General features: G+C 33.9%; 2 protein-coding genes across 2 annotated transcripts; both read left to right on the plus strand.

Annotated features, from left to right (window-relative positions):
• Window positions 1-824: 824 nt before the first annotated feature.
• LOC130498768 (uncharacterized) lies at window positions 825-6,059 on the plus strand. Its single transcript, XM_056992356.1, has 5 exons — window positions 825-1,757; window positions 1,840-2,783; window positions 2,870-3,491; window positions 3,536-5,391; window positions 5,473-6,059. The coding sequence occupies exons 1-5, from the start codon at window positions 1,369-1,371 to the stop codon at window positions 6,057-6,059; spliced, it is 4,398 nt and encodes a 1,465-aa protein (XP_056848336.1). The 5' UTR covers window positions 825-1,368.
• A 3,664-nt stretch (window positions 6,060-9,723) lies between these two features.
• LOC108819252 (purple acid phosphatase 3) lies at window positions 9,724-12,348 on the plus strand. Its single transcript, XM_056991560.1, has 7 exons — window positions 9,724-9,985; window positions 10,788-10,944; window positions 11,056-11,163; window positions 11,258-11,385; window positions 11,529-11,657; window positions 11,768-11,835; window positions 11,985-12,348. Exons 1-7 carry the CDS (start codon window positions 9,788-9,790, stop codon window positions 12,199-12,201), a joined length of 1,005 nt encoding a protein of 334 aa, XP_056847540.1. The 5' UTR covers window positions 9,724-9,787; the 3' UTR covers window positions 12,202-12,348.
• Window positions 12,349-14,574: the final 2,226 nt, after the last annotated feature.

The following is a 14,574-nucleotide window of genomic DNA, read 5'->3' on the forward strand; positions in this document are numbered from 1 at the left end:
GAGAACAACATCACTCCAGAAACACAAAAGGATAAGCGAACATTCAGCAATGCAGGAGAGTTCTGTACAAATTCTATCACAAATCAAGACATTCCATTGCGATCAGTCTATTACAGGATGTTTGAGAGTATTGAAGGAAGGAATGTTCCACCGAATACACATTCCTTATATCAGCAAATCAGCATGTTATCACCCCAGACACCAAGAAATAAACGGAGATGTTTACTTGGTAAGTGCATCATACCAGCCAATTTACTATTCAACTAAATAAATAAGTAATAGATTATATATAACATGGAAGTGATTCTCGGGATTTTTGCAACAGGTCTTGATAGTTTCTCTAACGAAACTTCAGACTCACCAAAACAGAGCAGTTGTTTGACGTTTAAGACATGTAAGTCATGAAAATTACCTGTTGCTTTGTTTTGATACTGGCAATGCCTTGATTTCAGCCATTGAAAAGATTAACACCTTCCTTTTATTCTCTTTTGTTAGCTCAAGTCCTGCAGCCACATAAGCCATTCTCAATTGGTCTCTCATTTGAGCAGAGAAAACAAAACAACAAAAGTAATGTATCTGAAATGTTCAATGCTTGCAGGCTTTAAATTATTTTAATATTATTTAAGATTCTAAAACAATTTTTTTTCTCTAGATATTTCTCCAGCCCGACAAACAAATGCAAAACAACTCCCGAGTGTAGCAAGACAGAAAAATAGTAAAACAGCTCCAAAATGTAAGTTTGCTATTACCTGTTTTTGTTTCATTACGACCTTGACAGTAATCATCTACATGCTCTTCATGCTTTAGCATCTATCCTGCATAAAACAAATGAGAACTCATTTAAGAAGCTGCCTCAAAAGCGTCAAAGAAAAGTGACATCAAAAATTTTGAAAGATATTACAAATATTCAGTTTTCTTTGGATTCTGAAAGTCAACAATCACCATCTCCTCCACTTTTTCCAGATACCGACTTTGGAGGTTTCTTTTCACATTTTTATTAAGTCGTTTTTTTATCAGACCTTTAAAATAATAAATTCATATAATTTTAAATTGTTTTGCAGGAATTGTTGATGAAACTGGTGACCTTGAATTTGATTGTAGCTCTCTAGATACTACTGATTCAGAATCTGAAACTGATGACGTAAATTGTCCATTTTCAAAACATGGTTTACGTGATAAACCTACGTCTACAGCAGCTACAGCAGAGCTAAACAAAGATGGTATTGTCTTTTACAAATTATTTATAACTATATTTTATAATATTATGATTTTTTTTACAAATATGTGTCTAATGTTTCATTTCTTTTTGTAAATACAGAGTATACTGATGAGGGTGATCCAATTTACACATGTTCACACTGTGGTGCTATGATGTGGTATGGAGAACGTTTGAACAAACGACGGAATGCTAAGAATCCTACATTTTCCTTATGTTGTATGCAAGGACAAGTGCAGTTGCCTTTACTAAAAGAACCACCAAGTGTTCTAAAACAGTTGATTGAAGGTGATGATTCAGAAAGCAAGCATTTCCAGAAGAATATGAGACCTTATAACATGATCTTTTCATTTACTTCACTTGGTGGGAAAGTAGAGAGATCTGTTAAAAAGGGAAAAGGACCACCGATGTTAGTTCTACAAGGTGAAAATTATCATCTTATGGGCAGTTTAGCTCCCAATAGTGACAACCGAGCGAAGTTCGGACAGCTTTACATAGCTGACACAGAAAATGAAGTTGAGAACAGAGCTAAATGTTTGAGGTAATAAATCTGTCATATAACGTATCTTACATGAAAAGAGTTTTAAATATATTAAATTTAACTATTTTATTATTTTTTGCAGCTCTGGTAGACAGGGGTTACAGACCAATAAGAAGGATAATCTGAGGAAAGATATTATTGAGAAGCTGATGAAGATGTTGGATGAAGTGAATCCATATGTTAAGCAGTTTAGAACAGCCAGAGATCGATTTAAAATACAACCAGAAGATTCGTTTCATATGAGGATTGTAAGTAATCGATCTAAGGATGGGAGGACATATGATACCCCTACAGCTTCTGAAGTTGCTGCTCTCATTCCAGGAGATTTTTCTTTAGATATGGACCCGAGGGATATTGTTCTACAACGGAAATCAGGTCATCTACAGCGAATAAATGAGATACATGCTTCTTATCTTGCCCTTCAGTATCCTCTCTTATTTACTTATGGAGAAGATGGATTCAGACTTGGTATCAAGAAAGGTGTAACAAAAGCTACAAAGAAACAGAAGAAGCCTAATATCAGTATGCGTCAGTACTTTGCTTTTCGCCTTCATGAACGTAAGAATGAGTCTCATTATCTGTTGCATTCGAGGAGACTATTTCAGCAGTTCTTGGTGGATGCGTACACTACTATAGAGTCTAATCGCCTACGCTATCTGAGGTTTAATCAGCCTACTTTGCGATCCGATAGTTATGATTCTATCAAAGAGTCTGAGAATGCAGGAAAGGTCGATATGAGTGATCAAGGATCAGAGTTCGTGTTGCCAGCATCGTTCACAGGGAGTCCTAGATATATGAAGAATCTTTACTTGGATGCTATGACTGTATGCAAGCATTTTGGATTTCCAGATCTTTTCATCACTTTCACTTGTAATCCGAAATGGCCAGAGATCACAAGATATGTTAAGTCTCGGAAGCTAAAAGCTGAAGATAGATCAGACATTGTTTGTAGAGTCTTCAAGATGAAACTTGATTCACTCATGGATGGTTTAACCAAAAAACACCTGCTTGGAAAGACTGTTGCATGTAAGTTAATAGTTGAGTTATATTTTAGCTTCCTATGATTTTTATTCGCATTTGTTGTATTCTAATTACTGTTTTTTTCCTAACAGCGATGTACACGGTCGAGTTCCAAAAACGTGGTCTACCACACGCACACATTCTCTTATGGATGAATCCCGAGCACAAGTTTCCTACAACCGATGACATCGACAACATCATTTCTGCAGAGATTCCTGATAAATTGAAAGAACCCGAGCTTTATGAAGTTGTTAAGGATATGATGATTCACGGTCCTTGTGGTCCTGCCAATATGAATTCTCCATGTATGGAGAATGGGTTGTGCACTAAGTCATTTCCTAAGCAATTTGCTAAGCAGACCACTATTAATAAAGAAGGATTTCCGGTTTATAGGAGGCGAGAACAGTCAGATAACTTTGTTCTGAAGAATGGAGTAAAATGTGACAATCGGTTTGTTATTCCATATAACAAGAGATTATCTCTACGTTTCCGAGCTCACATTAATGTGGAGTGGTGCAACCAAGCTGGATCTATCAAGTACTTATTCAAGTACATTAATAAGGGACAAGATCGTGTCACTATTGCTGTGGAACCGCCAGATCACATTGTTGCTAATGAGTTGGGCAATGAAGAGATTACTGTGGAAAAGATGGAAAAGAAAAGAAATGAACTGAAGGACTTTTTCGATTGCAGGTATGTAATCAGCTACAGTGCGTTTTGTGTCTGTTCGATGTGATCTCTGCTTTTTTATCTAATAGTTTTTTTCTGTTTTGCAGATATGTGTCATCTTGTGAAGGGGCTTGGCGAATCTTCAAATTTCCTATTCACTATCGATCAACTGCTGTAGAGAAGCTTATTTTCCATCTGCCAGGAAAACAAGTGATCACTTTTAAAGGAAAGGACAAGCTGAAAGCAGTGGTTAGTCGTAAGTTGATTGAAAAGACTATGTTCTTGGCATGGTTCGAGTTGAATAAGATCGATGAGTTTGCAAGAACACTGCTTTATTCTCAGATTCCTATCTTCTATATCTTTGACAAAAAGACTAAGAAGTGGAAGAAGCGGAAAAGAGGTTTCTGTTTAGGAAGAATAAATTATGCTCCGCGGAAACAAGAAGCCGCTTATTTCTTGCGCATTTTGCTGAACATTGTGAGGGGTCCTACCAGTTATGATGACTTTAAGACCTTTAACGGAGTTCTCTATCCTGAATACAAAGATGCATGTTTTGCTCGTGGATTATTAGATGATGATCAGGAGTACATTGATGATCTTGTGAGGAGAAGCTACGAATGCTCTGCAAGTGATCTACGAGAGTTGTTTGTTATTATGCTTATGAGTAACACTTTGTCTCTGCCAGAGGTCGTATGGGAAAGCACTTGGCAGTTTTTGTCAGAAGATATAGAGCATAACAGAAGAAAATATTTGAATAGGCCAGGTATGAAAATCATTTGCGATTCATCTTTATATTACTTCCTACAATTTCAATACATTAGATTTTTGTCTAATATTCTATCTTATATGTACAATTTTATTTGTATAGGATTATGCTTGACCAACGATGAGAAAAAGAAGTATGCTTTACTAGAGATTGAGAAGATCTTGAGACGTAATGGTACTTCTCTACCAAGATTAACTACAAAGCCAAAACTGCCAAAGACAAGTGCTCAGGATTTTAATGTCTTGATAGTGGATGAGCGAAGTTATTCTCGAGAAACATTGCAAGAGACTCTTGACAGAGATATTCCGAAAATGACAGATGAGCAAAAGGAAATTTATGATCAGATCCTTGCTGCTGTGGACGAAAGGAACGGTGGAATGTTTTTTCTTTATGGATTTGGTGGAACTGGGAAAACTTTTCTTTGGAAGTTACTTTCTGCGGCTATTAGATGTCGAGGAGATATTGTGATAAACTGCGCATCAAGTGGCATTGCTTCTTTATTACTACCTGGTGGTAGGACTGCTCATTCAAGATTTGGTATTCCATTAAATCCAGACGAGTTTTCATCGTGTACTATAGAGCCTGGAAGTGATCAAGCTAATTTGATCAGAGAATCATCACTCATTATATGGGACGAAGCGCCGATGATGGGGAAACATTGTTTTGAAGCGTTGGATAGGACCTTTTCTGATATAGTTGGGAAGCATGCGAGACAGCCTTTTGGTGGAAAGGTAATTGTCTTTGGGGGTGACTTTAGGCAGGTTCTTCCTGTTATAAATAGAGCTGGTAGGGCTGAGATCGTCTTAGCTTCTCTGAATAAGTCATATCTTTGGGAGCACTGCAAAGTTTTGAAGCTCACCAAGAACATGCGTTTGTTATCAGATGGTTTGTCACCAGAAGATGCTGCGGATCTTAGGAATTTTTCGGATTGGATATTAAAAATTGGGGATGGTAAACTTTCAGAGCCTAATGATGGTGAAGCGGAGATAGATATTCCATCAGAATTTCTTATTTCAGACTCCAAAGATCCGATAGAAGCAATCAGCACAGCCGTTTATGGCGATACTGCTTCTCTACATGAAAAGAAAGAGGCAAAGTTTTTTCAAGAGAGAGCTATCTTATGTCCGACTAATGAAGATGTCAATATTATTAATGACTACATGCTGGATCGGCTGGATGGTAAATATTTATTTTAAGTATTATTTTTGCATTTGTTTATGTAAAATAAATAAAGTAGTAATGATTGAGTTTCAATTTCAGGTGAGGAGAAGATTTACTACAGTGCTGATAGTATAGACCCAAGAGATAAGGGTTCAGTCAACAATGAAGCATTAGGAGCTGATTTTCTTAACACTATTAAGGTCTCTGGTTTACCGAATCATAGTCTTAGACTGAAGATTGGTTGTCCAGTCATGGTTCTGCGAAACATTCAGCCACATAATGGGTTAATGAACGGCACGAGACTACAGATAACTCAACTCATGGACTTTATGATTCAAGCTAGGATCATAACTGGAGAAAAGGTTGGAAAATTAGTCTACATTCCTAGATTGTTGATCGAACCATCAGATACTCGACTTCCTTTTAAGATGCGCAGAAGGCAGTTGCCGCTGGCAGTGGCTTTTGCTATTACAATAAACAAAAGCCAAGGACAATCCCTATCAGAGGTTGGTATTTATTTACCAAGACCTGTGTTTTCACACGGACAACTCTATGTGGCTGTGTCTAGGGTCACTTCTAAAAAAGGACTTAAAATTCTGGCTCTCGACAAAGATGGTAAACCTCAAAAGAAAACTACAAATGTTGTCTTCAAAGAGGTTTTCGATAACCTGGACAAATATCAGTGACTAGGTAAATTTATCTTTTCAGTTGTCATCTATCTATTTTATGATATAAATATACATAGATTAGTAATTTTGTTTACTTATTTGCGAATGCAGGATGCAGAGCTTTGCAAACAAGACATGCATATTGTATTTTTCTCGATTCACCATCAAAACTAAACTTGCTCTTCTACTTATTTTTGTGTTTTGCAGAACAATAAACAAACAGTTTCAATTGTTTTTTTATTATTTTAAACTTCTTTAACTATAATTTAGTAGGTGATAACACAATCATCCAAACGAAAGCTCGACTATTTATGAATCGGGATATCAAGTTAAAATAAAAGAAATAACTTTGTCTATCAACCTACCACAATAAGAAAATAAGCGTCATCATCAAATTACTAACCTTGAAACTGCCTTTCAAATGATATGTTCTCCACTTCATTGCCCAGTTCAAGAATCAAATAACTGATCTCACGATTACCTGCACATCATATATTCTGTTATAGTAAATAAAAAAAATTACACCTTCCATGTATTACGTACTAATATCAATTACCCTTTGACTTAATAGCATATGTACATAACAGGTTTTTTTGTGGTGCTAGAACAGTGACAACTATACATCAACCTAAATGAGATACATGCTTTTTAACAACTGCAATCTACTAAAGGTAACAAAACAAACTTCAACAAGTCTCTCTTTTTAAAATAACAGTGAGCAATCTAACTTGATGATCAATACAAGTTTCTATAATACTTATTTCAACCAATAATTTACTCAAATGAAATTTACAAATATGATGAAAAGATGACTTATCTTTTTTATGCTGACATCTGTTTCTTCGCCCTTTTGTAGCTGGATCTCCTCTTATCTCTCTCTCGAACACAAAAACCGAACCATTCGTAGTGATGAATCTGCACTGAGAGAATGTGTCTTTCTTCAATTGATGTATCCATGTCTACTTTTTCTTCTTCTATGTCTTCATTTAATGATTCATCAACCAAACTATTAACCTGTTGTAAACAAAAAACGTATTAGTAATATCAAAACAGAATATAGAACCAGATGTTTAAACAGAATATACAGAGTTATTGGTACCTTGATTGTGTTGATTAATCCGTGCGTTCCATCTTCTACATCCAAATGATATCTCCAGAAGTCGAGTGAACTTCTCCCTCTAACTCGCCAAATCGGTCTGTAACCCCTTCGCTGGTAAGGCTGAGATCTTCTTAGCTTCTTTTTCTTTTCACGTCTGTTTCCGAGCCCTTTTGTAGCTGGATCTGCTCTTATCTCTCTCTCTCGAACATAAAAACAGAACCATCGAAAATACACATCAACTGAGACTATTGAGTGTTTCTTCAATGGATGTTTCCATGTCTACTTTTTCTTCTTTTACGTCTTCATTTCACGATTCATCAACCGAACAATTAACCTGTTCTAAATAAAACACCAATTGTTAATATCAATACAGAGTAGAGAACGAGATGTTTAAACAGAGTTCAGAGAGTAATTGTTACCTTGATTGTCTTGATTAATCTGTGCGTTTCATCTTCTAAATCCAAATGATATCTACAGAACTCGAATCAACTTCTCAGTCCCCTTTGAACTCGCCAAATTGGGAACATCGAAACCTAGACTCTTCTTTCAATGATCGACTTTTTTTTTCCATCGTATAACAGTTTTTTTTCCTGCGTAAAGTGGTTATTAGATTTATTTGGGCCTTAGTCAATTTTTGAGTGTCATTTGGGCTACAAAATTAAGTGCTTACAGATTAATAATTTCACAAACATTGCCAAAGCCCATTTATAAATAATATAAATTGATGTCAGTATATAAATGTTTTTATCTATATTAGTAAAAATTAAAATATTATAAAACCCTATAAATTCGTATTTTATAATATACATAAAGTATGTCAACTTTATTTATTTATAAATAAATATTTATAATAGTTTAATATGAACATATGCATTTATAAATATGTTTACAAAATTATCCATGCAAAACATATCAAATCATTTTTTTTATTCAATACAAAATTAACTAAAAACCGTTGACAAAATATATGATTAACAAACATATATTCAACAATTTAAATATATATAACAAACTTATATCATCATTTAAACATTTAACATCACCTTATAATAGCAGAGTAGTATCTAATATCTCAAATACATAACCTATAAAAAATCTTATGTTAAATTTTAAACCGAAACAAACACCCGCGCGGGCGCGCGGGTCATGGTCTAGTGTATTTTTATAACCCTCCCCATACCATGTAGTATTTTTTAGTGAAGCTAACTTTTGTGTCGTATTTTGGTAAATCGAATTTGTAACAAAGGGCAATTGCACTAGATAACTATGAAAAGAAAATTTATTAGGTAAATGACTATACAACTGTACATAATTTTTTAATACCACTATACCCCTATAGTTAGACATATGTGTAGGACCGTCATTAGTTTCTCTTTTATTTTTCTCTCTTCTCTCTTTCATTTCTGTCTCTCTCGATTTCACAATGCATTAAAAGTCTAGAACAGAGAAAAACGTGTGTAGCTAAAAAGAATTATCCAAGCTCTATGAAACCACATCTTTCTTCTTCTTGTTCTTTTCTTTGATTTTATCTTTATTTGGATGTTCGATCTGTTCTGGTATTGCATTTGCTGGGAAAGGAGTTTTGGTGTTTTGTTTTGTTTTGTTTTTGTTTTGTTGTTGTTTTATCTTGTCTATATTTTTTCTGTGTTTGGTTGTTATGAGAAATGGTGGAACTTATGATAAATCTGAAAGTTGAGTTTTTTTGGTGAGGAAGAAATACAGCCTCTCGATATATAACAATTGAAGACGCAGAAACTCTCAAGGATAATGATTCGATTAAGACACAAGAAAAAAACACAAACCCAAATTAATTTCAGTTTCAAAAAAAAAAAAAGCCTCTTCGTGTTTTCTGTTTTTTTTTATCTGTTTTGTTGTTGTTTTGCTAGGTCTGTCAGCAAACGCCAAGGGCACAATTGAATTTTTACCCACCACACTCCTACCAATCTTGCAAATTCATAAAAACATTACATGGTTCTGCAATTACCAACGTATATTTGTATATTGAGCTAATTTGGCCAAACTTATATGTATCCTTCATATGTTAAATTTGTCCCAGCTCACAAATCACAGAATCTTTTAATATAATATAATAATAATATAGATCTTAGATTTTTTTATATATAAGCTTTTGTAGTGTAAAATTTATAAACGATAGAAAATCACTCGATAACAAATTGTTTGGATTTTTGTTCAAAAAAAAAAATTGTTTGGATTTGAAAGAAAACAAGCAAAACAAATACATTTTTACTGGATTGTTTTTTAGATCATTACCTTTTGTTTTAAGTTATGGCATCGTGTCTTTCGTGTATTGGTTACACTTGATACTGTGGATAACCCAACGTATCAATTATATTGTCTTCAAATGGAAATGTCAAATAAAATACGCTTAAATAAATGAGAAACGTGGAAAATAGTCTATTTCATGGACAATGCCTGGTGTACACATGCCCATTGTCTCTATTCAAAACCATACAGTTTTTTTTCAAAATTATGAAGATTTTTTTTTCATCAAAATTATAAAGATTAATTAATTTTGTATATGTTTCTCTTCTCCAGTTTAGCCTACTTATAAAAAGAAGCTTAACACAACAGAACCCACCACACATTATCTTCTTCCTCTTTTAGCTTCTTCTTTTTCAGTCTCCCAATGGCTTCTTTAAAATACAAACCTATGAACTTCATATTTCATGTTTTTTATTTGATTTTTATTTTCTCCGCCCATAGTTCCACGGCGGAGCTCAAGAGGCTACTGCAGCCAGCGAAACCCGATGGTATAGTAAGATTTCTCGTCATCGGAGACTGGGGAAGGGGAGGCTCCTATAATCAGTCCAACGTAGCTCTTCAGGTGACATCTATCTTGTACAAATATACATGCCTCTTCGTGTATATTTAATAAGAGGACCAGACTTATTCATTTAAATGCGTCACTTTATATTTTGTATTATTATATTTGAGTATCATATATAGATAGCAATTCTAGAAAACCATATATTCAGTTTACCTAAGAACTTAGCAATACATTTTATTTTTGCTTATACATCTAGTTTGATGTTTTGTTAATTAATTGGTATATTTCCTAGAAAGTAGAACAAAAAAAATAGGAAGCAACCGGGCTTCGTAGCCTGGTGGTAATGGAACCTCGGCTGAGGTGCCCGCCACCCAGCTTCGAAACCCGGCCACAGCGATTTAACATCCTTACTGCTGGGGCGCTGGACCCATTCAGGGGATATTTGGGAAAGTGGCTGCCCAGACACCAGAGATATCAAAAAAAAAAAAAAAAAAAATAGGAAGCCAAATATGGTGAAGATAAAATTTTCAGATGACAAGAAAAGAGTATAGATTAAAAAAGGTGATATGACATAAAATGCCTTTTACAAGAAGAAAACAAAGGAACGTGGAGGCGTCAAAACCAAGTCTATTCCTTTTAAAGAAACATAAAGTCTTTGCCAATCATGGCGAAACCTGCTTTAACAAAAGAAAAATGGCTCAAGTCTTTGCCACTTATGGCGAAACCTGTTTTAACTTTTAACTTACAAATGTTCATGTGATTCCAGGACGTTTTCGTTTATGTGAGCAGTCATATAATTACCACTGTTATTTCAAATTTGCTATAACTAACCAAATTAGTTCGTTACAAACTTTAACAGATGGGAGAAACTGGAGAAAAGTTAAATATAGATTTTGTAATCTCAACCGGAGATAATTTTTATGACAATGGGTTACTTGGCTTGGACGATTCTGCATTTCAAGATTCTTTCACCAACATTTATAACGCGTCGAGCTTGCAAAAGCCTTGGTATACTGGTAAGTAACTAGTATATTTTAAGTTATGTCATTTAATCACTAATCATAAAACTTAACTGTCCCACAATATGTGATCCATTGTGTAAAACTTGTATATTTTGTATCTTATAGTTTTAGGAAACCATGACTATAGAGGTGATGTAGAGGCACAACTTAGCCCTATGCTAAGGGCTTTGGACAAAAGATGGGTCTGCATGAGATCTTTCGTTGTTAATGCCGGTAATTAGACATATAATTTCTTAATTTTTTTTTAAAACAGCCTATTAACTCTCCTGTTGTTTTTATTGAACTATATCTTTTATTTCCACTGTAGAGATCGTGGAGTTTTTGTTCGTCGACACAACTCCATTCGTTGATAAATACTTTGTCCAACCAAATAAGCATGTCTATGACTGGAGAGGCGTATTACCCAGACAGAGATATCTGAACAATCTCTTAAAGGTAATCTCGTAAATTAAAATCTGCTAATGCAATTTCACTGTAATTCTTGTATAAGTTATTCATCAGCTAAATCATATTGCGAATTAAACGTTATAATATTTTACGAGTGACTAACCAAAGCTTTTATGATATTAACTACATAGGAAGTGGATGTGGCATTGAAAGAGTCAACTGCAAAGTGGAAAATAGTGATTGGTCACCACCCGATCAAAAGCGCAGGCCACCACAGGAACACCATTGAATTGGAGAAGCAGCTTTTGCCTATTCTTCACGTACCAAAATTAATGAAATATTATAAAGTTTTCGTTACATGCACGTGAATAATGCGCCAATAATTATAGATGACATGGATCTAACGAGTTTTTTCTTCTTTATTTATTAGGCGAATGAAGTGGATCTCTACGTAAACGGACATGATCATTGCTTAGAACACATAAGCAGTGTGGAGAGGTAATCAATCTTAAGATTATAATTTATTTTTCATTTTTATGGAAAAACCAATTAGTTTATTAGTAATAAAAAATATTTTATAGTATATGAACAAAACTAAATCTAGCTTATCATAGTATCACCAAACAACATTTTTTTGTTGTAAATAGTAAAATACAGTTTATGACGAGTGGAGGTGGATCAAAGGCTTGGAAAGGTGACGTGAACCACTTGGATCCAGAAGAGCTGAAGTTTTACTACGACGGACAAGGATTCATGTCGGTTGACATTTCGGAGGCCGAACTTCGTGTCGTGTTTTATGATGTTTCTGGAAACGTTTTGCATCATTGGAAGACTTACAAGGAGGCGCTTTATTTCGCATCCTAAAACATAATGAAATCCCAAACATAATTGAATCGTGACCACATTGTTTATAAATTATGATGCAATGTCTTAATTTCATATTTCGTTGAATTTTCATATCAGGTCATAACGTATCTATCAACCCGAAATAAAAGTCAAGAAAATTCTTTATTGCATAAATGTATAATCTCAGACTCTTTAGTCATTTTACTTTTCATTTAGGTAATGTCAATTTACTTAATTCTTATACAACTTGATTTACAAGTTTCCCCAGAACCTTGTCTAAACAGTAAGTTCCTGTGGGTCTGATTCTTATATTAGACAGTGAAAGCATCGTGGTTTAGTTGCAAAAGTTTAAAGGCTTCTACACTCAGATATGAGATTCAAATCTGGGACGACGCAGTTTCTACACTAAGAAGTCTGGATTTTAATTTCCGTAAAAGACGAATCATGCAGAAAATTTGGAGAAAATATTTATAAGAGATTTTCAGCTTGGCGCAACAAATACTATCAGAAATAGATCTCATAGGACGGTTTAGGGTGATGCAGTCAGACGTGAATCCTCGCAAAACAGATAGAATTATCGACTATATTATCATCTATGTAATATTTTCATAATTTGTAATACCATAATTAACCAGACAAAAAAATGATTAGACTATACTTATGTCACATATATTTTGTCCTATGCACAGATTCTCTTTAATCATCATGTTATAGATATGATACATAGAAATGTTGGATTTATACGATAACACGATAAAACATAATATGTGGTTAAAGGAATTGGCATGAATACGACCCTATGTTGTGGATTGAGTATGGATGAGTAGTTCACAAGACATGGATCTCTCACATATGATTGTAACTTTTAAGACCATTTTTTACTCATTCAAATTTATATTCCAAAATAAATATGATATCATTTCTAACATGTTATGGACTTACTAGGATGGAGAAAGGATCAAAACAAACCACGGTATGGTCCTTGGGACCCAAATCACCCAAAACATAAGTCCTAATGATTCACATCTTAAGCTTTCGAATTCTAAATCAGTTTTATATACGAAAATAGAAGGGTAACTGAAACGAGAGAGAAATATTAATGGAAATGATAAAGTAATTGTTTTGTTTTGGTCTTCTTCCGTCTTTCCTAAGAAAACAATTTCTGAAGTGGCAAAAAAACGACTTCTCTCATAGAACTTGCCACTCTTTTTACAGTTCAAAAAACTTCTGCTCCAGATTTCATCTTCTCTCTCGTTTTTCTCGGTATTTTCTCATTCATTTCAGCTAACAAATATGTTTATTGTCACTGTTACCAGTGGCGAATCAAGAAATAAATCTTACCGGAATCAGTTTATATACAAATATCTATACAAAAAATATGCATATAAGACAAAAAGATAACAATATATGTGCATAAATTTTAAATCTATACTTTCTCATAATATTATGATTTTTAATACATTTTCAGAAAACAAATGTAACTTTAAGTTTGTTGGCAGAAAAGCCACAAAAAATCACTGATACTGAATAATGTATGGTTCTATTTGTTATCATTTATTTTCTTATGCATTAATATTTTTGTTTTCTAGCTATAATGTATTGATTAAAAGTTAAATTTTTTGTTCATCTATGTCTTGATAAGGATTTTACTTAATCTTAAGATCAAAGTAGTACAGAATGATGTCAATTCACTCCTAAGTGTTTCAAGCAATAGGAATATAAGTCATCATCTTAATTTAAGTGCAATCAAGGAAATGAGTTTGTGATTTAAGTAACAAAAGCAAACAAGAACAACAACTAAAACTTCCAATCAGTAAGAGCAAATAAGACTCATGGGTTTGGGAATTGATGTTAAAGTGCTTAGATAATTATTAGACTAACTCTTAATGATTGCTTGATTTAACCAAACCAATGAGAATTGATGTTTAAAGATTGATTGTAAATGAACATATGCTCTTCCAATCTCTCTTGCTTATAATAAAAATTTCAAAGACCACTTTAGTCAATGTCAGAGAAAGTAAGAAACATATTAAGCCTCAATTATGATTATTTACTGAGAATATTCATAAGAACACTAAAGATTAATATAGTAAATGTGTGCATTAATGCAACAAATAGAGTTAATATCTTAAAGATATAAATTGGATTTGTTCAATTATTTGTTTTGTTTGAAAGTAAGAAACAAAAGAACATGGAACGTGGTCAAAGACATGATTAATAGGGGGCCAATGACTGAACTTGTGTGTAATTAAGGAAGAAATTGGAAAATGGTCGCCTTTGGGATGTATGTTGGATGTTGTGGGATCGAGGGGTTATATTGATCTGGGAATACAAGCAACTGCCAGAGCTGATGAAGCTCTGAGATTACATAGAAGATGCATAGACTGTCGA

Source organism: Raphanus sativus, chromosome 8, assembly GCF_000801105.2.
Source record: "Raphanus sativus cultivar WK10039 chromosome 8, ASM80110v3, whole genome shotgun sequence".
NCBI classification, from domain to species: Eukaryota; Viridiplantae; Streptophyta; class Magnoliopsida; order Brassicales; family Brassicaceae; genus Raphanus; species Raphanus sativus.